This window comes from Palaemon carinicauda, chromosome 40, assembly GCF_036898095.1.
Source record: "Palaemon carinicauda isolate YSFRI2023 chromosome 40, ASM3689809v2, whole genome shotgun sequence".
Taxonomy (NCBI): Eukaryota; Metazoa; Arthropoda; class Malacostraca; order Decapoda; family Palaemonidae; genus Palaemon; species Palaemon carinicauda.
Window position 1 is genome coordinate 53,625,481 of NC_090764.1, and position 22,593 is coordinate 53,648,073.

General features: G+C 47.6%; 1 protein-coding gene across 1 annotated transcript in view; it reads left to right on the forward strand.

Annotated features, from left to right (window-relative positions):
• LOC137631793 (uro-adherence factor A-like) overlaps positions 1–20,630 on the forward strand; it is a 258,626-nt gene extending 237,996 nt beyond the window's left edge. Inside the window, exon 9 of the mRNA XM_068363762.1 lies at positions 20,075–20,630. Coding sequence (XP_068219863.1) covers positions 20,075–20,337 — 263 coding nt within the window. The 3' untranslated portion in view covers positions 20,338–20,630. The remainder of the gene's footprint in view (positions 1–20,074) is intronic.
• The last annotated feature ends 1,963 nt before the right edge of the window (positions 20,631–22,593 follow it).

The window sequence follows — 22,593 nt, forward strand, 5'->3', positions numbered from 1 at the left end:
AGTGAAGTTCCCACGGGCCATGCCGACGTCAAAGTGGTATTGAAGGGCTATTCACCCTGATAGAAGAACTTGAAGAACTTGGAGACGAAGCTGAATGTTTGGCATTCGTATAGGAACATTCTGAAAAGCAGACCAGTGGTGGTTGGACACTGTGTGCTGAGAAGGTTGGTTTCATCTCCAGGGTATGAAGAGTAAGTATTCGTATTGGAACATTACATAATCAGAGTGAATATAAATTAAGAGTTAGTATCTTAATTTCTCCATGAACCATAAGGAAAAGGGGATAATAAAACTATGACAGGCATGTATTTCATAGTAAGTAGGAGCTGATTGAGACGCACAGGTAATAAAATAGAAATTTTATTTCACAAATGCAGAAATTAAATGAATTGCAGCAATAAGTAAAGTTCATTTACAGTAATTATAATGTACATAGTAATAAAGACTTGCTCTTGAATCTGAAAAGGAATTTCTAATTTATTAGTAGGCACTCGTTCTCGAGGAACGTTAGTCTTTGATTAAAACACATCATGTTCAGGGCATGCGGCACTTGTGTGACAACTATGACATTTCACCTGGGATAAGAACAGTTATAAAAGCACTAAGTGTTTTCGACATCACTATGTATCGCTCGAGGGTCAACATAGGCACCCGAAGAGTTAGAGTCCCAAGTAACTCACTGTTCTATGCAGAGTTAGGTGCAGGTTTCATAACACTACCTACGGCTACCACAAAATGTTTGACTTCGTGCACTTGTTTCGCATAATGTTTAAAGAAAACGCGCGAGGACTTCCAGCTTGTGAAGCTTTTAAGGCTTTCAAAGTCCATACTCTGAAAGAAATTCAGAGATGATGCAACTTTCCTAGGATCATGACCGGCGGGTGTACTGTCAGGATCCGCTCTGCGAATGAAGTAGGTGATTTTCGCTCTTAATTGTTTCAGTGACAGGTCGCTGCCCGATGTTTCTCCTTTGAAGAGTTGGCCTCCACCAAAGTTCGAAGTTCTGCGAAGATAGACCTTGAGGCTCTCTACTGGGCATAAAGAGACATCTTCCTTCAGGGGGCATATTCTCCAGGGGCCCCATCTTTTGGTGGGTAATTCATTTTTGGCGAGAAACGTCGGATCAGGGGAGAGGGTAATGTCTCCTGTATCAGTAAACAGGATGTGACCCTCTTCTCTTGATAATGCCACTATTTCGCTGACTCGGGCTCCCGAAGCAAGAGCAAAGAGAAATATAACTTTCTGAGTCAGATCCTTGAGAGGGCATGAATCATTATCCAAGTTGGAGGCGAAATGGAGCACCTTGTCTAATGACCAGGAGATCGGTTTCGGTGGGGGTGCTGGGCGTAGACGAGCACATGCTTTCGGTAGTTTATTGAAGATGTCGCTGAACAGATCAATTTGGAAGGCATACAGAATTGGTCTGGTCAAGGCCGATTTGCAGGTTGAAATCGTATTGGCTGCTAATCCTTGTCCATGAAGGTGAATGAAGAAGGACATGCAGAAATCAATTGTGATTTCTTTAGGATTTTTTGTCTTGACGAAAGAGACCCATTTTCTCCAGGATGATTCGTATTGCCGTCTTGTGGATTCGGTCTTGTATTCCTCTAGGAAGTCTAGACTTTTCTTCGAGATCCCAAACCTCTTCTTTGCGGCTAGGGAGAGAAAATCATGAGATGAAGGTCCTTGATTTTCGATGATGAAGCGAAGACAGTCGACTTCTGTACTTGTTGGGAGAGAACTGGGCCCGGGAGAGGGATCAGCTTGGGCTGCAGCTCCAGGACCAGGGGGTACCAGTTGCTCCGGGGCCACTTGGGAGCCACTAGGGCCGCTGTCCCTTTGAAGGTTCTCAGTTTGGAGAGGACTTTCAGCAGAAGGTTGGTGGGAGGGAACAGGTAGATCTTGGACCATCTGTTCCAGTCCAGTGACATGGCATCCACTGCTTCTGCCTTGGGGTCCTCGTACGGGGCCACATACCGAGGAAGTTGATTGTTGTCGCTCGTTGCGAAGAGATCTATCTGAAGTTCTGGGACTTGGTGAGAGATGAAGGAGAATGATCTTGCGTCTAGAGACCATTCCGACTCTATCGGGTTTGTTCGAGATAGAGCATCCGCTGTCACGTTGCGGAATCCTTGTAGGTGAACTGCAGACAGGTGCCACTTCTTCTTCTCTGCCAGACGGAAGATTGGGAGAAGCACCTGATTTATCTGGGGCGATCTTGAGCCTTGGCGATTGAGACATCGAACTACCACCGAGTTGTCTAGGGTTAGACGAATGTGGATCGAGGGAGGCGGGGATAGTTTCTTCAGAGTTAGAAGGACCGCCATGGCCTCCAAGATGTTGATGTGGAACGTCTTGAACAGGGGAGACCAGGTGCCTTGAGCCTGTTTTTGGTGGGAGTGACCTCCCCAACCCTCCAGCGAAGCGTCCGTGTGGATGTTGAGTGATGGAGGTGGGTGTTGAAGAGGAATGGACCTTTTCAGGGCCTTTGGTTCCGACCACGGCTTGAGGAGAAGTCGAAGTCTGTTTGGGAGCCGTCTCTTGAGGTCTCTTCGAGCGATGGATGCAGAACGTCTCCAGACTCCCGCGGCATCCTTTAGCTGTGCACGAAGCACTGGGTATGTTACTGAGGCGAACTGTAGAGAGCCTAGAACTCGTTCCTGCTGGCGTCTTGAAATCCGTTTGGATTTCAGTAGTCGCTTGACAGACCCTGCTATTTCCTTCCTTTTCTTCTGGGGGATGGAAAGGCGGTGTGACTGAAGGTTCCATTGGATTCCTAACCACTGGAACTTCTGAGCTGGAGAGAGGCGAGATTTCTTCTCGTTTATCTTGAATCCCAGGTGTTCTAGGTACTGGGTGACTTTGTTGCAGGATTTTACACAATCCTCGGGCGATGGAGCCCAAACTAGCCAGTCGTCGAGGTAGGCCATCACCTGGACGTTTCGGAGGCGGAGCTGTTGTACTATGGCGTCCGCCAGCTTTGTGAAGATCCGAGGGGCCACATTGAGGCCGAAGGGCATGGCCCTGAAGGCGTAGCTTTTCCTTTGGAGTCGAAATCCTAGGTAGGAGGAAGCGTGATGGTTCATTGGAACGTGCCCGTAGGCATCCGCCAGGTCTATGGAGACCGTGTAGGAACCTCGAGGCAGAAGGGTCCTTATTTGTTGAAGAGTCAGCATCTTGAACTTGTCGTTCGCTATGAACTTGTTGAGGGGGGATAAGTCCAGAATGACTCTGAGTTTGTCGGAGTCTTTCTTGGGGACACAAAACAGTCTTCTTGGAACCTGGTGGACTTTACCTTCCTTATCACCTTCTTGTTCAAGAGATCTAGGACATATTCTTCCAGAAGGGGGGTTGATTGTTGGAAGAACTGCTGGAATGTTGGGGGTGGTTGAGTCCAACTCCAGCCTAGACCCTTCTTGACGATGCTGTGTGCCCAGGGATCGAAGGTCCAACGATCCTGGAATTGGCGGAGTCTTCCTCCCACCGGAAGCACTTCATTGCTTCTGGTGTCCAGAGGGCTTGCTGCCTCGGCCGCTAGCTCCCTTTCCTCCTCTGCCTCTGGAGGGACGGCGAGACGCGTCTCTGCCTGCACCTCTGTTTGAGCCTCTACCTTTGGGACGAAAGGTAGTCGTCTGTTGCTCGAAAGCAGGGGTGAAGACCGGTGACTGTGACAACACCGGTTGGGTGACCAGTTGAAAGGTCTGTTGTGGCTGAGCTGCCACTTGGGAGGTAGCGGGTCCCGGAAACTGACGTCTTGGTTGACGTTGCTGGGGTTTCTGTTTCGAAGATTTCCTCTTAGGTTGAGGTCCGTCGTCCTGAGAGGGTTTCCTCTTCTTTGACATGCCCCACTTGTGGAGAAGGTTCCTATTCTCCGTGGCGGCTTTGTCGGTGATCTCCTTCACAAGGTCAGAAGGAAAGAGGTGTTTGCCCCAGATGTTGGAGGAAATCAGCCTCCGGGGTTCGTGTTTCACAGTGGCACCTGCGAACACGAATTCACGACAGGCTCTCCGAGCCTTCATGAAGTGGAACATGTCCTTCACCAGGGTTGCCATGTGGGATTTGGCAAGTACCATGTAGTGGTCTGGTACTCTGGTGTCACAGGCCATAATGTCAAGTTGGACCTGGTGGGACATAGATGCTGCGAGCCTCTCCTTCGTATCTTGTTCCCGACGAAGGAGGTGATCGTTAAGTTTCGGGAGGTCTTCATTAAACTGACGTCCGGCGACGTCAGGATCTAGCTTTCCCACGACGAAAGTATGCTGGATGTCCTTCCAGTGTCGAGCGTCAGGGGGAGTAACTATGGAGAAGGGTCTGCACTCCTCCAGTGCAGGGCAGGCTTTCCCCTCTTCCACAGCTTTAAGGCACGCAGCGAAGGCCTTTTCCATGAATGGAAGTACCGCATTTTCAGGTGCGACGTAGGTAGGGTGCTTCTTGCTCAGGGCCGGAAGCTTAGAGCAGGTAAAACCCCTACTCTTGAACGTGTTGGCTAGCATAGCCTGGGCCTTCGCGAGATCGAACACTATCTCTTCTTTCGGTTCGGTCTCTTCTTTAGAGGCAGGTTCGGAGTGAAGTCGGACGTAACAGTCCGGGTAGGCCTCGAAGTTTGGGAAGAACTCCACGTCTTCCAGAGAGACCGTGCCGATCTTGTCGCTGACGAAGATCCTGCCGGTCGCGATAACCATATGCTCAGCATACCTCCATGGGTTGGCATGTGAGCAAGCGGGGAGATCCTTAACCGAGATCTTCTTCGGTTCTTTGGATCCCATCATGGACCTGATGAACTCCTCATTCTCCTTTAACCTATCGTCCATGACGGCTCTAATCAACCGGATCATTTCCTGAGTGGATGATGAGGGTTCCGGGGTCGTGGAGGTAGACGGGATAGACACTTCCGTCGGTGTAGGAGTAGGGGCGGAGATGGAAGGAGGAGCGACCTCTTGCTCCGACTCGGCGTATTCCACCTGGTCTTCGTCATCTTCAGCTCCTTGAGCCATAAGGGTCTTCTCCGTGTCTTCCGAGACATCCGACATGTGTTCGTCATCTTCGGAATCTAGGCGGCACTCGTGCATGGACTGGGCCATGACTATATCAGGTTCCACTGTAATTTGGACAGTGGGGATCGAATCCTTGGGTACCACAGAATCAGGGGAGGCCTTAGGGAACAGGAGTGACCTCATTTCTTCAGTGGCCAGGTACGGTCCGGTGGCATTCTTCTGGAAGCCACGCACCCACTTGCGTAGCTTCTCCCGAGAAGTGTCCCTGACCTCCGCTGAGGGAGGGTTATGGAAGGCATCAACTAGGTGAGCCTGGCAGACCGTACAATTCAGTGGGTCCCAGAATTTCAGATCCCCTTTCTTGTTAGCACAAGGGGCGTGAGTCCTGCAAGCCGTATGCCCGTAGAAGTGCGGGCGTTTCACAGCGCAGAAGTCGAAGTCACACTTCATCTGCTCCTCCTGTGGAAGAAAGAGAAAATGAGTATGGGGTGAGTCATAAGAGTGGCTCTTAAGCTAAGTTAACATTAATCATTAATTTTACCTTAATGAAGGGTGTGATGCATAGAGATTGAAGTAGTAAAGAAAAACATACTCCATGCATCCCGCCCGGCTGGCTACCGCAAGCTTTATCCTTGGATAATCCGAGATGGCCGAAGGCACAGGATAGTATTCCTTAAAAGTCCATAGGGCAATGGAATTCCATGGAAAATGCCAAGGATAAGTTTGGGACCGAGATCACTCAGTCCCAAATTAGGGGGCTAACAGGTCCCTTAGGGTAACTGCTTCCGGCAACCAGCCGCGCTAAGATACACGCAGCATGCTGGAATTTTGAAGAATGCAAAGAGACAGCATGATTACTAATAGAACAGTACCAAGGCACTGATCTTAAGAGTGTAAACAGGCCATCTGTTTGCAGTGTAGGGCTATCAGTATTCATATGATAGCTAGTAGAAGGGGGTGCAAGTAGTCTTGACGCCTCCGGGGGGTTCCGGCAGACCTCCGGCACGCCGGAGGCCGCTCCAGCAGAGTTTCTGGCATTAGAACGGACAATATGTAAGTCAAGAGTAATACCAGGGTGGCGGCCGCCGCCACAACGGCGGCACGCCGGCAGAGGAGCGGCGGCTCCGGCAGTCGGAGGATGCCGGATTGGTGACTGGGACAAGGATGGTTATAGCGGAACCAGGTTGCCGGCAGTGGATGCCGGCACTCCGGTGGCCGACCGGCAGGCGGACGGCGAAGCTAGGAGGAAGGAGGAGAGCCATCGGCAGGAGCCGGCGGCGGTCGGCAGTCCCCCGGCACGCGGGGGGGGCTGGCGGCATGAGGGTAGGGGAGAGTCACCAAGGTAGGCGGGTATCGCCGACAGTGGAGGCGGCAAGGGACCGGCACCCGGATAGTGAGAGAGACAGGGGGGAGGGATGTAAGAAGTCCAGTCATGGACTCCCAGACATCCCCCCCTGAGAGGGTGTACCCATGATAGAGGCTGGCTCTATCACACAGAAGCAGGGGTCTCAGAGGACCGGGAGCTAGGGTAGCCCAAGGGAGGGCTAGGGGACACACAAAGAGGGGGAGACCTCTACATGCAGAACACATCCAGTGGCTAACCCCATAGGACACTATGAAGGGTATATGTACCAGAGCGGACTGCACATAGAAGCTCAAGGTAGCCCTATCACTCCACCCTAAGGAGGAGTTGTAGGACAGGGGACAGATGGGTATAGACTAACCTAAGTGTAGGCTAGGCTATACAAGAGATAGGTGGGGAGGGGAGAAGAGAAGAGTCTTCCATGGAAGGGGTTCTGTACCAGAGCGGCCACAAGGGAAAGGGAGGACACTCCCTAACCTAAGATAAGGCAGCCTGGCTGAAACGGTGCATGGGTACAGTTTCAGCAGGGGACAGAATAACCTCTCCAAAACCTAACCTAGAGCAGGGCTAAGAGCCCTGAACTAGGAAAGATAGAAGACATATCGCTATCGCAGGACAGTCATAGACTAGTCCTAGCCATAGAGGAAGGGCTAGCCGTTCCTCACTCTCGGACGCAACCCTAAGGGGGGTTCATTCCCTTAGGGAGGACTGAGAGGCGATAAAATACTCCGTTAGGCACTTGATCCCTTTATTTAGTAAGGTAATCAAGGCTAAACAGAGGGAATGCCAAGGCAGGGGATGAAGGAAGCATATAGGGGTCCTACAAGTAGGTTAGGTTAGGAAGGGACACTAACTAACCTATCCCCTATATGGTCCCTGAAGGCGAAAAACACTTGCATCACAGTCGAAAGTATTGTAAATAATGCCACTATCTTCATAACTTAGCCTAGGATCACTAATAAAATCATGCATGAACACTTATATATAGGCGCTCTGGCCTGGGGGCTATAGAAGCCGACTGGTATGAGGTCAATCGATGACCGATAAAAAGCGTCGAAACACGATATAAAAGTTCCTAGCTATGAAGACTAAATAAACTAATGTTATCGATTAGTAAATAAGGCCGGAAGCGTTGTTGTGGCTAACTAAATAAGGCATGCATAACAACAACGACGCCATAAAATGGCGGGTCCGGTAGAGGCACAGCTCTGCCACAAAACAACAATTATCTCGGAAAGTAATATTTACTTTACGGTCAGAGCTTAACTAAACAATACTGGAACCTTGTACTCAACTTTCCAGAAGAAGGCGAGGCCGAAGGTAGCGACATAACGTAGATGCAAAGCGATAAGTAAGGCACAGGGAAAATCCGTCTAAGTAGGGCGAGCTACTGAACAAAGGATGAAGACGGTCGTGACGTCATTTAAGCAATGGCGCCCGTTTGTTTACGTCTCGAGTACCAGAAGTAGCCACGAATGAGATTAGCTATGGAACGGCTCCCAGCTATTCTCAGCCCTTACACACCGAAGCATTAACTCTGTTCGGGGTGTAGATAGCTATGTGGCGCGTTAATACATGCGTCCCCTGTTGATATACGATGTCTTAAAAGGGAAACCTTTAGGATACTCGCTCCAGAAGTTAGAATTCTGTGATAACCTGTGGTTAAATTCTCTGGGAATATCTTAGTAGTTATTTACCCAAGGAAGCTACCAAAGAGGAACCTTCCATCAGGACGCCATGGCTTGAGCCCAAAAAAATATATATATATATATATATATATATATATATATATATATATATATATATATAAAACATGTCCAAATGTACAAAGGCTGGGAGAATCCCTCCCGAAAGTATTGTATCTGTAGCACCTCGCTTATCGCTACAAGGAATAAAGATGGCGGCGATGATGACGTCATCTAGATACTCAAATCAGTAAGGAGTGGTGCCTTAATAATGGCTCCCCTTTCGTTTTCTTGCCACTTTCCCCCTCGAAGCGTAAATGCTATTCGGGGTGAAGATAGCTATGTGGCGTGTCAAGAATACGTCCTCTGATATTATGCGATATCCCTAAAAGGAAAAGTTAGGGATATTCGCGCCAGGAGTTAGAATTCTGGATACCTTAAGGTAAAATGCTCTGGGAATATCACTGTAGTCAAATATACACCCTAGGAAGCTACTTGAAGGAACTTCCATCAGGACGACATGGCTATCTCACCCAAAAATAGATTTTTTGCTTCGCTCAAAATCCGTTTATTGCAGATGTATTTAGGTCCTTTATTATTGAAAAGCCTCTGGTAGTCAAGAATAATTGTTTGGAATTTGAACCTTTGAAAAAGCTTTCTCTAGTAAAGATCTCACGGCTGAACTCCTTTATTCTTGACATTAGTATTAGCTAAACACATTTGTGACCTACAAGCTAAAAATGACAAATTTATAACAGAGTATGTATTTTTCCTAACATACAACCCCGAATTCTTTACTATAGGAGATATTCTAGCGCGAGCTGGAAAATACGGCAGAAAACCTTAACAAGGTTGTAACGACCGGGCAGGTAGTTATCCACCTGTTAGGGGTGGGGGACTGCCGGTCGGTAGCTACTGAATACCTTCAATCGGATTCTAGCTAGGACTATTTTAGGGGGCGGTGACGGAGGGAAGATTTGTGTAAAGAATTCGGGTTTGTATGTTAGGAAAAATACAAACTCTGTTATAAGTTTGTCGTTTGTTCCTACACTAAATACAAACCCTCATTCTTTACTATAGGAGACTTAGTCTTGAGGTCAAGGTGGATGAGGAGTTCCCTATTCCTAGGGAAAATAGTCCTCAGACTAGACTCTTTTGATGAAAAAATCTCCCATTAACTTTTCATTGGAGATCTCCATAATCTTAGCACGACTGAAAGTTTTTAATTACGTGGAAACAAATGTTTCAGGATGAAGAGGGTCGGGAACATACGACTTGGACCCTTTCATACTTAGGATTCCCCTGACCTTGAAAAGGGGAACCCTCGTGACTACGAGTATAACTTATACTCTGTGAGAGGAGTCAGATGAGTTTCATACCATATTTCCATTGGCGAGGCCAGCTGAAACTGGTTACAGACTAGGATACCCAGATGGGAGAAAGAAGGAAGGTGCAGAAGATAGATGGATGTCCTTCTAAAACCTAGTGTAACACAGATTCCTCGACCAATGGCTACTGTCCCCTGAAAGGGCGTAAGGTAGCTACAGCATCTGTTGCCCTGCCACAATAGGCCCTATAGAAAAGGTGTTTAGAGACCTATGTGTCACATCGGTTAAATAGTGAGTGGTGAATGTAGATTGGCGTTTCCAGACTCCAGCTCTTAAGACTTGGGAAACTGAAAAATTCTTTTTAAACGCCAGTGAGGCAGCCACTCCCCTAACTTGATGGGCTTTGGGTTGAGCTGCCTCTGGGTCTCCGTGAATGGCTCTCGCAATAACTTTCTTGAGCCAGAAAGAGATGGTGTTGCGAGAGATTCTCTTCTTTACCTTGTTGGTACTGAGAAAGAGATGACGAAGGCGAGGTCTGAAAGGTCTGGTGCGCTCCAGGTATTTCCTTAGCGTCCTGACTGGGGACAGTAGCAATTGGTCTGTATCCTGTGTTACCCTATTGAGGCTGGAAAATTGAAATTCTCTAAACCTCTCATCGGCCGATGAAGGATTCTGAGTTTTGACCACAAAGCCTGGCACAAAGTTGAGCGAGACTTCCCCCCATCCTCTAGAATGGGTGACTTCGTAGGATAGACCATGAAGTTCACCAACCCTTTTTGCTGAGGCCAGAGCTACTAGGAAGGCGGTCTTAAGGGTTAGGAAGTAGTCAGAGGTCCTATTTAAGGGCTCATAGGGTGGTCCCTTCAAGGAACGTAAGACCAGGGACACGTCCCAAGGTGGTGGTCTAATCTCCACTGGGGGGCCAAGATCTCTCAAAACCTCGAATCAACAAGGTGATATCTTCTGAGGTGGAATGGTCAATCCCTCTCAGTCTACAGATGAGGCTTAAGGCTGAACGATAGCCTTTAATTGCCGAGACTGAGAGGAGTTTCTCCTCCCTGAGGTACACCAGGAAGTCTGCCACTAAAGGAAGAGAGGGATCGAGTGGAGACACGCCTTGCCCTCTACACCAAGCTGCAAACACTCTCCATCTTGCTTGGTAGAGGTTTGTGGAAGATTGGCACAGGTGCCTGGACATGTGCTCAGCCACCTTCCCTGAAAAGCCTCTGCTTCTGAGGAGAGACTGGACAGGCTCCAGGCATGAAGCGTCAGGAAGTGGATTCTCCTGTGGGGGATACCACTGTGTGGCTGCGTCAACAGAAGGGGTTCTGGAGGCAGAAACCTTGGAACTTGAACCAGCAGGGAAAGAAGGTCTGCGTACCACTCTCTGCTTGGCCATGCCGGAGCTATTAGAGTTAGCTTGCAGTTCCGGGAGGTCCTGAGTTTGTTAATCACCCTTCTGAGCAGGCAAAAGGGTGGAAAGGCATATGCATCCAGGTTGTCCCAGGAATGCTGAAGGGCGTCCTGGATCGCTGCCAGATGGTCTGGAACTGGGGACCTGTAGCGGGGAAGTTTCGCATTCAGAGAAGTGGCGAACAGGTCTACTGTGGGGAAACCCCACAAAGCTATTACTGTCTTCGCTACTCGAGGATCCAAAGACCATTCGCCACTCAACACTTGGTGATGCCTGTTCAGTTGATCCGCCACGATGTTTCTCCGGCCCGGAATAAACCTGGCTGTGAGAGAAATGTTGTAACCTTCCGCCCACTGGCAAATCTGGACCGCTAGCAGACAGAGGTCTCTTGCCAGAGTACCCCCTTGTTTGTTGATGTACGAGACGGCTGTGGAGTTGTCGCTCATCAGCACCACCTCTCATCCTTGTAGATCTTTTACAAAGAATTTTAGGCCTTTCCAGGCTGCTAATAATTCCAGGTGATTTATGTGGAGAGAGTGCTCTATCGGAGACCAAACTCCTGTTGCTAATTTCAGGCCTAGGTGGGAACCCCAGCCCCGTAGCGATGCGTCCGAAAAGAGTTTTAACTTCGGAATGGGGCTTTGGAGGGGAATGCCCTTTTGGGTATTCTCTCTGGTTAACCACCAATGAAGATCTTGTAACACCAGAGCTGGGACCTCCACTGACAAGAATAGGGAATCCATCTTTTGAGACCAATGGGTCTTCAGATGCCACTGGAGACTTCTCATTCTCGATCTTCCGCCTGGAACTAGTTTTTCCTAGGAGGAAAGATGGCCCAGAAGACACTGCCACAACCTGGCTGTAGGCAGTAGTGGAGACAAGAGATGGGCGATGGATTGATCCAGTCTCCAAAGTCTGTCTTTCGAAGGGAACACCCTCCCTACCTGGGTGTTTATGGACATACCCAGATAGTTTAAGACTTGGGTTGGAGTCAAGCAAGACTTCTCTGCATTTACAAGGATCCCCAGGTCCTTGCAAAGGTCTAGAAGTCTTCTCAGGTGATCCAGAGCTAGCTCCCTAGATGAGGCCAGGAGTAGCCAATCGTCCAGGTATCTTAGCAGACGTATTCCGTGCTTGTGAGCCCACGAAGATACGAGTTCGAAAACCTTCGTAAAGACCTGTGGGGCGGTCAAGAGGCCGAAGCATAGGACTTTGAACTCGAAGATTCGACCCTGAACCAGAAAGCGCAGGAATTTCCGAGATGTGCGATGGATCGGCACTTGGAAATATGCATCTTTTAAGTCCACAGATGCCATGAAGTCCCCTGGACACACCGCTTGGGTCACGGAGGCTGCTGTCTCCATTTTGAATGGAGTTTGCTTCACAAACTGGTTCAAGGTCGAGAGATCGATTACTGGTCTCCAACCTTCCGAGGCTTTCTCTACCAGAAAGAGGCAACTGAAAAACCCCGGGGAGGCGTTGGAGACCTCTTGAATGGCGCCTTTTAGAAGCATGCTCTGGATCTCCCGAGCTAGGGCTTGCTGTTTCCTTGGATCCCGAGGGATCTGGGAGGACGAGATCGGGGGAGGAATCAGAGGAGGAGGAGAGTCTATGAAGGGGATGCGGTGCCCCCAATGAAGCACCTTGATGGTCCATTGCATGGCCCCCATAGCCTTCCACCTCCTCCAACTCCCCTGCAGGCACCCCCCTACGCACTGTGAGGGGGGAGCCGTGACCCTATTTCTGTCTAGGGTTCCTCCCTCTGCCTTTAGCCTTAGGAGGAGCAGACTTTCCTCTGCCCATAGGTTTGGCTATAAAAGAGGGGCGGCTGAGGCTCTTGGTTGGGAGTGGAGTTGTGGTTGTGGTTTTGGGTTGTGGAGTTGGCTGCTGTTGCATTGTGCGAAGGGAAGCAGCCTTTTGCATCGCGGTGTCCTGCGTCTATTTCCTCCAAGTATCTAAGGCAGAGGAAACTGCCTGTTTAGAAAAGAGGAGAGGTTGCAGAAGATCTGAGTTTCTCAAGTCTGACTTCTCGGTCTTACCGATGCTCCTATGAAGTCTGGAAACTACTGATTCCCTCCTTTTGAGAATCCAGTTGCCCCACATGGTTGCAGTCGTAGCAGTTAGGAAGTCCATTGTTTTGGCCCCAGCAGCTAGGACTTCCTGCAGAGACTGCATGGAGTTTTGGTTTGATAGGTCTTCTTGACTCGCTAGGTAGCCAACTGTGCCTGACCACGTGTCAAACCAGGATAATGCCTCCAGAAGGGACATTGACGCTGATTCCATTGCCGAGGCTTCTGTGGCGGTGAAGGAGACTGGGAGAGAAGAGAGTCTCTCTGCAGAACAGCCAGGTGTGAGCCTTGCTGTGGGGGGATCCAGGGTCAGAGGAGAAGGGTTGGCGTCTTTCCTTGGTTGCACTCCGGGTGCGATTAGATGAAAAATCGCTCCAACGGGAGCGCTTATTACGCTCAGGAGAACTCTCTCATGACGAAGAGCGAGAACATATCATAGAGTTCTTCTTCTAACAGCGCCTAGATGATCCCTTGCGAGAGGAAGATGATCGCGAGGCATAACGATGACGTGAGGATGCACTCTTATGTTTATGACGAGAGCGCTTATCGTCTCTCAGCGAGACATTTCGTGAAGAGATAGAAGGCGAGGAAGAGCGAGAACGATGACGTCTCTTCCTATGTCGCCTCTCTCTCCGACGAGAACGTGTGGGCAAAGGAAAGCGAGCTCTCCTTTTCCTCTTCTCTCTCTCCATCCTAGCCTCCGAGGAGGACGAAGGCGATGAAGAGGAGGAGGGGGAGGGGGAGGTATAGCGATGATCGCACTCGCGACGTTATGGTTTCGTAGAAGCGCAAGCGAGGAGCAAAGCAGGCGCCACGGGAGCTGAAGTTACTACATCTGCCGACACTTCCGCGGCCGCCGACTGGGTTGACGGGATAAATCCCGAAGGTTCCAAAACAGAAGGGACCTGAGGTAAAACTGTGCCCACGAGGAACTGGTTCCACACTTCCACCGAAGGAGAACCAGGAAGTCCAAGGGCAGGCCATACCGCTTGTACGTGATCTGGAATAGAAGCGGTAATAGAGTTATTCCCGATGGTGGAAGAAATTGTCCCACTGGGAGGGGCAACGTGATCCGCCTGACCAGGGGGAATGAGGGTTAAGTCAATGATGCCGCTCTTCCTTGACTTCACCCCGGAGGAAGGAGGCAAGGAAGAGTCTGAAGGGAGAGATCGAGAGGTCGAAGAAGAGGCCCGAGACTCCTTACCTTTCGACAGCGAACCTGGAGGTAACGAATCCTTCTTGGATTTCTTCTTCCTCTTCACAAACTTATCCCACTGAGAGGGCGACCATTCTCTACATACTTGACAGGGGGAGCCTTCAGAACACCTATGACCTCTGCACGAAGGGCATAGGGAATGAGGATCCACCTCCGGTGGTGACATGAATATGCCACAAGATTTCGGGGGAATCCCGGGACACTTCCTCATATTAGAGGACATCACATCTAATAAAGAAAAGAAAAAGAAAAAGTTAATCAAAAAAACACTAAAGAAAGGCTAGTCTGCCAGTCAAACAAAAGCATGAGCAGCGGTATTACCGCTGCGACGGCTAGAATTCAATTGAAGGTATTCAGTAGCTACTGACTGGCAGTCCCCCACCCCTAACAGGTGGATAACTACCGGCCCGGTCGTTAACAACCTTGTTAAAGTTTTCTGCCATATTTTCCAGCTCGCGCTAGAATATCTCCTATGGTAAAGAAAGAGGGTTTGTATTTAGTGTAGGAACAAATGATTTTTAGACTAAAAGTTTATCACACTTCTTTCAATAAATATTTGCTAAACATTTTCTAAAAGAATTCTGGTTCTGTTATAAAGTCTGTAACATTTAGATCCCTTAGTAGCTGATGGGTATGTATAATAAAAAGGGATTTTGACGAAGGAAAAATCTATTTCTGGGGAGATACCTGTGACGCCCAGTGAAAAGGGTCCTTCTTATCTCTTTTCTGATATAAATACTTCCAAATATACCAGAGAAAGTTGAAGAATGGAATGCAGAGGTTACTACCCTCGCACGAGCACCCTAAGGGCGTCGTGTATAAAGAAAGGGCGTGTGATAACCACTATTCACAGGTCGTCTTCCATTTAGATCAATCCTTCCTCAAAAGGGGAGCCACCCTAATGGCACCAACTGAACTCACCTGATCCACTCAGCGACGCTTGCCTCGAGCGCCCTCTACACATCCTTCTGTTGGACTTGTACTAACGACGATTGCTTTGTTTTGTGCCTCGCTTTTTAGCTGTTTTTTTGTGGATTTCTTCATCATGGCTGAAGCTCTCCTTACTCCTGCACCAATGTTAAGTACCATAGATTGTTTTGACAGTTTTTCAAGTACCGGGCAAGTTTGTGTTAAGCAATAGGAAGTGTTTTTTAATACGTTAAGCTTTGTGCCTTCCGAGGCCCACGCGGCCATTTTTATTGTTTACGCTCAGTGCGTTTTCTTTTTGCTATTTCATTGCCCTTTTGGTACTTTTGTCTTGTTAGGTTCATTTAATCTTAATTTAAGATTGTAGGCTGCATGCCTCTGTTTTTTTAACCGTTTATCATTTTTTTGTGGTACTTATTAGTCGTTTACAAGTCCGTTTACAGTTAACGAAGGATAGCGCTCGGGGTTTTATTACAGTTTAGTACCGCCGCCTTGGTAGGCATTTTATCGTTATGATTCTTTTTTGACTGTGTTCCATTCCCCTTTCGCTATTCTTCGTTAAGCTTTTTATTATTATTTTCGGACAGATGTGTTTATAATTTTGAGGTTCGTGCTTGATTAGATTGATCGTTGTAACCTCCGAGTCCGAGAGACTGGAGCTCCCGTTTTCTTTATTATAGACTCGGGGGCTCCCTCTCTCTGTCTCCCCCTTCTGGGATTTGACGTCATAGACGAGTTCGTTTAAGGTTACAGCGTTCTTTCTTGGCTTATAGTTGGTTTTGATCCTTTTCGTGTTCGAGTCGCTTATAGGTACTCGGCCTGCCTTGCGCGGCCTTATGTTCCCCCCTTAGTTCCACCCTCTCCTCGCTCCGGCCTGGGAGTTGGGTCGGGACATGATTCATACTCCCCATGAGTTTTACTCTAGAGCCGGGAACGCTCATTACCTAAAATATTGCGCCCCTTTGACAGGGAATCCTCCCCTCGATGGCTCTCCGCACCTTGACTCCAGCCACGGCCCTTAGTACACACGAATCTAAGGTACCTACCTTCCCCCCTTTTTGGTTGTTTTACTCTCCGGTACGTCCTACCGGAGTTATGTGGGAATTTATTACTACTTCGTGTTATGTATCCCTTACTAGGGTTAAGGATCTATTACCACCGTAAACCCCCTCACCCCACCCCCTCATGCATGCCGGGCCTCCGCGCCCTCCGGTGCTTTCCCGTTAGATAAGCCATATTGTTAAAAGTAATTACTCCGGAGCTCCGGCTCCTACATATGCACGTTCTATATCAGAATCTATCATAGTATACTTTTATTTTGTAGTAATTACGGCGGAGCTCCGGCTCCTTTAGTTACACGACCTCAATTCGGCACATCAACTATAAGCTTCCTTGTCTTTACTGTTATTTTACTTAGTAAAGCCCGTAGGAAACTTTGTACTTATTGATCCTTTTTATTACAAAAAGTACGCTGTGCTGCCAAGGGCTGTTCCGCAACCTTTCTCGATCCGGTAGGCCATGACGTCTGCCGGTCGCATGCCCACTGTGCGATCTCTTTTGTCCGGGAGGATGGCCAGTCACCCTATATGATCTGGTTCCCGGAAGCATGTGCGCTCTGCTATGAGCTTTCATCCATTCTCCTCAATGATGAGGTAAGTTAGCGATGTTATCTGCATGCTAGTTTTTAAGGCTCCGCTTATATTTGGTTGTTTGTGTTTCTATTGCTTTTATATGGCGACGCAGCGTATTCAGATATTATCCTAATCCTTACTGTTGTAATGTTTCCCGTCTGCCGTTCTAAGTTACCCCTCCTTTTTCAGGCTGACGAGGATTCACTTCGGACGGCCAAGACCAGCCTCCGCTTCTGGGTGTCTGGTTTCGGACGAAATGCCCCGACCGGTTGCCCCTACCTCCTTGATACAGACATGGCCTCCCGGTTATTCCCTGGTTCCTCCTCGGCCGCAGTACCTCTGGAACAAGCTGCCCCCATCATTGAGAGTATCAGGGCGGCTCTTCCGGTAGAAGAGGAACACCTGCTCTCCGGAGACATCTCATCCCTGGACATTCACACCGAACCAATGGAGGAGCAGGTGAGTGGTGTGGATATGGCAGAAACCTTTCTTTCCCCTACTCCTTCCTCCTCTTCCTCTTTCCACGGCTTTGACAAGCCTCAGGCTTCTCCTTGGGAAGGTTCCGTCTCGGTCCGTCCCAAGGTGAAGCCTATTCGTAAGAATAAACCCAAAAGCAATACTTCAGCTTCGCCACAGTCTATATCTCCAGTCCCAGGACCTTCCTCAGCCCCTGACGTTCCAATGCTTTCACGCACCCCTCCTCGTCCTAAAGGACAGAAGGGTAAGTCCGTTAAGTCCAAGGCATCCGCTGTAGGTAGCTCCTTGGATGTCCAATTAACCTTGGAATTCATTCAAGATATGGTGGAGTCGAAGCTGCAAAGACACTCCGGGGTCATATCAGAGCTGAAGGACATGGTGGCTAGCCTCATAAGAGACAAGTCTCACCCTCATCCGTCCCCAGTTCCTGATGCATCGAAGCTTCCACCCTTCGATAAGAATAACCCTTGGAGGTTCGCGAAGCATGCCCCTTATTTGGATGGTACGCTTACGATTGAAGGGTTGGGGACCCACCCTCTAGACGATCTGGAGTTCTTCCCTCCGGACCTCCAGTTCCCCTTCAATGGCTTTGTTCGTTTACGTGAGCATGCTTTAGTACGGATGGACAAGGTCCCGAAGGGGACGATAATATTCCCGAAAGAGCAGGCCCAAGCTGTTTGGGCCCGTACTCTGGTGGAATGGGGTTGTACTAATTCTAAGTTAACCCCCCACAAAGGAGCGTATACAATCTTTATCACTCCTCCGTCCATCCCGTCTCCGCTTACTGACAAGATCGCGGAATTGACTATCCAGTCAGTTAAGGACGACATCCCCATGCCGACCCTTAAGGAAACGGATCCCACCTCTCTCCTCGTCCCTGGCACCTCGGCGCTCTGGAACGAAGCTTCTTCTACGTTTACGGTGGGTAAATTAGACCCTGACTGCGCTTCCTCTCTCTTCTCGGAAAGACTCCCTAAGATCCCGGACCACTTACTGAAAGTAGAGTTTGAGGCGAGAAACCGGCTGGCGAGAACTCTCAACAGTAGGACTTCTCCTGACGGAGGGAAATCTAGGTTTTCAGGATTACGGGAGAGAGCTGCTAATTCCGAAATTCTAGCACCTGAGGCCATGGCCGTGAGAAATAAGGTCTTCCTAAGCAGCGATATGTAAGAGCAGGATTCGTTAACAGTGTCTGACGCGAGCTTGAGGACGTCGTTCAGAAACCACGAGACCTTCTCCTGACGGAAGGAAATCTAGGTTTTCAGGAGTATGGGAGAGAGCTGGTAATTCCGAAATTCTAGCTACTGAGGCCATGGCCGTGAGAAATAAGGTCTTCCTAAGCAGCGATATGTAAGAGCAGGATTCGTTAACAGTGTCTGACGCGAGCTTGAGGACGTCGTTCAGAAACCACGAGACCTTTTAGGCGTCTATAAGATCGATAGAGGTGGTGACGGCCCCACGGGGAAGTAAGTAAGGTCCGTACCTGAGAGATAGTCAGCATGCGGAACCTGTCGCAAAGAATGTAAGAATTCAGTTTGGACAGGTCCAGGCTCACTCCTCAACTCCCTCTACGTCTAAAGCCGCCCCTCCTCAACAGATTGTCTTCCTCCCGGCTCCCCAAGGTTCCCAACAGACTTCGGCTACTTCTTGGATGACCTCCCCTGAAGGCCCAGAGTGTAGCGACAGGACACAAAGAAGCATCTTGGGGAAGAGGAATAATTTTCCAAGGGGACCACCTATTTTGTGGGTCCTCATTCTTGGCAAAGAAAGCTCTATCTGGAAAGAGTAGGACTTCTCCTGACGGAAGGAACTCTAGGTTTTCAGGATTACGGGAGAGAGCTGCTAATTCCAAAATTCTAGCACCTGAGGCCATGGCCGTGAGAAATAAGGTCTTCCTAAGCAGCGATATGTAAGAGCAGGATTCGTTAACAGGTATGTATAATGAAAGTGGATTTTGATTTTATTAATTGGGAAATCCAATTAAGCTTAGGTTTAATGTTTTCATAGTTGGAATACACTATGTTGGATAAAATATATACTGTAGATAAGTAATAGGAAATGAAGAAAAAGATTTTCAGAAACAACCTGAGGAAGCAAGTTGTAACATTAGTTGTAACGGTTTGGACTAAGAGAAGAGTCTAGTGTAGAAAATAGTGGGAGTATTCTTTCAAGAATTTATATTTCCTATTTTTTCCTTCATGCCTTACCTCCATCACAGTGTAATTCAGAAATGAATATCAAAGGAGAGTCATAGAAGTAAATACCTTCCTACCTTGATCCCCACCAACTAATATTATCAAGAGGTACGTTAGTATACCAAGTTTTGACTTCAGGACTGAGGAGGCAGATGTTAGCTAACCACACCATGGTTGTTGCCATTAGTTATTAGCTGTCACTTTGGTTGACAAGAGGTATAGCTGCCTGAAGGAGACAAGAAATTTATAATTCTGGAGGTAATGTCGATATAAGACAGTTTCAAGAACAGAGTATAGAAATATAAAATTTTATTATTAAAATTACATTTAACAGGCACCTTAAACTCATTTGCAGTAAGGTATAAGGAATATAGTTACATTTTGAAAATGAAGAGTTATAACAATACAATCCTTGAGAAATTTACTTGAATTATGCCTTTTGATTTTATAATGTTCATTCCACAAGTCCAGTATACACTTCATACAATATACAGATAGTCATGCCTAAAACTTTTAGATATAATTGTTTAATTCATAATCTCCAATAAAGGGGCTGTATGTTTCTTTTGTTTGTCTTGTGTTAATGTAAGCAAATTTAATCAGCACATCTCTAAGGTTTAGATAGTTGGAGAGATTGCTCTTTAAAGAAATTGATATTCTCCATGTTTTCTTCTAATACTCAAGTATTTTTCTCAATTGAATACCAGTGAAAGATTTATGCATGTCAGATTTCCAGCTGAAGAGATAAAGCTTAATTGCAACTTTTTTTTTACAGAGGTAGAAAATATGAATCCGGCATCACCAGTCCGAAGTTTTGTACCCATCAGTAAGCAGACAGATTCCCTTATTGATTATAGAAATCAATTCAAAGGTAGAGACTCTGTGAAGAGGAAAATCCAAGCTACTGCAATTAAATCTAAGCGGAAAGGAAAACCCAAAAGGCGGTCTAAAACAGGGGCTAAAAAGGAAACAAGAAAGAAAAGGAAACGATCAATGCCCAGTAAAACAAAGCCAAATAAAAAGATTAAAACTAGTTAAATCTTATTTTGAGCTAATTAACATAGATTTTAAACATAATTTTATATGAACTCCTCAGATTAAAAAGAGTAAAACTATTTAAATCTTATTTTTAGCTAATTAATATAGGTTCTATACATAGTTTTAATTATTTTTATATTCATATTGCTTTCCTTTCCGTAAGCTTGGTATGTCAACATTACCGTTCACTGTATCCTTGGAGGCAATGACTTTTGGCTATCATTGGTTCCAAAAGACAGATTACTAATATATGTAAAAACAATGAAGTCATCATTTTGACTGTTGTAAGTCAAGGAATTTATCATTTACCTGTACAGTATTATACTAGTTGAAATATTTTAAAATTTTTTTGTTTCCTTTTCTATGATAAGAAACTTTTAATTTTAGCCAATAAGGTTATAAATCTATAATGATTTTTGGGCTCAAGCCATGTCGTCCTGATGGAAGGTTCCTTCAGTAGCTTCCTTTGGATATATATGACTACCATAATATTCCCTGAGAATTAAACTAAAGGTTTTCACAGAATTCTAACTTCTGGCGCGAGTACCCTAAAGGTTTCCCTTTAGAATATCGTATATCAACAGGGGACGCATGCATTAACACGTCACATGGCCATCTGCACCCCACCTAGCGTTTACGCTTCGAGGGGGAAAGGTGGCGAGGTAACTGAGATGCCGTTCCAAAGTTACCCTACCTTCGTTACTGTTACGGTACTCGCAACGTAAACAAACCGTCCGCCATACTGTGTGACGTCACGTCCGTCCTCATTCCTTTCTAGGTAGCTCACATCTCAGCTTGTTTGTTCCCAGTGATCTACTTTAATCTTGTGCATCCTTCGCCATGTCTCAACCTTCTGGAAAGTTGAGTACCAGGTTCTTGTATTGTTTAAATAAGCTCTGGCCGTAGAGTAATGATTTTTTACGCTAAAATCTTGTGTTTTGTGGCCGAGCTGTGCCTTGCCCGGAGGCGCCATTTTATGGCGCAGCTATTCGCTTTGCATGCGTTATTTAGTTAGCCAGAACAGCCTTCCCGGCCTTATAACTAATTAAATATCATTAGTTATTTAGTCTTCATTATTAGGAATTAGTTATATTATGCCGATGGTATTCTTCGGCGCTCTTAGTTAGCCGACCCCATACTAGTCTTTCAGCCTAACATAGGCCGCAGCTTAGTGTTCATGTTTGCTTCTGCATGATATAATAAGTGTTCCTAGTGTTATGTTAATGAAGATATAGGCATTTTTAAACATATACAAGATTCAGTGTTGCACATATCTTTCGCCTTCTAGGGACTATACAAGGGACCGTGCCTGGTCCATCCATGTCACACCCCCTAACCCAACGTTGGGACCCTTGTATGCTTCCTTATCTCCCCCGTTACCTTAGGGTAACTTCCCTCTGGGTAGCTTGCTATTTCTTAGCCCCTTACCCGGAAATATCTTCGGGTAGGTTAGGCTAGGTCGTTCTTCCCTCTTCCCTACCATAGTTTATGGGGGGACTTCAGGCAGAACCCCAGAGTACCTATCGTTCATCCCAGTCCACCCTTAGGGAATGCCTTCCCCTTTAGGTATCGACTGAGACTGAAGGTGGAGAGGCCCTGCCCTTCCCCCTAGACTGCTCTTGGTTGGGACACGTCCCTTCCTCCTGTAGCCTAGCGATACGTCTCCCCAGCCCTCCCTAATGTAGGAGGAGTTCTCCTGGTTTAGGTTAGGCCTTGGGGGATTCTGTTTTATTATAGTTTAGGAAAGTACACCAGTTCTGTTCCTACTCTGAGCTAACCTACCCTAGGGTTGGAGAGCGCTTCTCTCCTGCCTGGGTAGTATAGCATCTAACAGATTCCCCCACTCCTTGGGAGCTTTAGGGTCACGACCAATTCTGCCCCCTCAGTCCCCTACCCCCACTCTATCCCTTTGTGTCGGCTTGCCTTCACACCCCTTTCCGCTGTTCTACAATTCCCCCTCAGGGAGAATTGTAGGTTAAGCTGTGCTCTCCTGCTTGGCTGGCCGCTCTGCTACACTTCCCCCTCATAGTCGAACTATAGAGTAGTGTTAGTAGCCGTCCTGCCTGCAGAAGATCACCCTCCCCCCCCCCTCCCTTTTAGAGTGTCCTCTGATCCTCCCTGCCGCTGGGTGATAGGCATTCCCCCCCCCCCCCCCCCTATCATGAGTGCACTCCTTCCGGAGGGAAGGCGGTCGGGTATCGGACATTACCCTTCCCCTCTCCCTCCTTATCTTTCTCTCTTCTCTTTCTCTCTTCT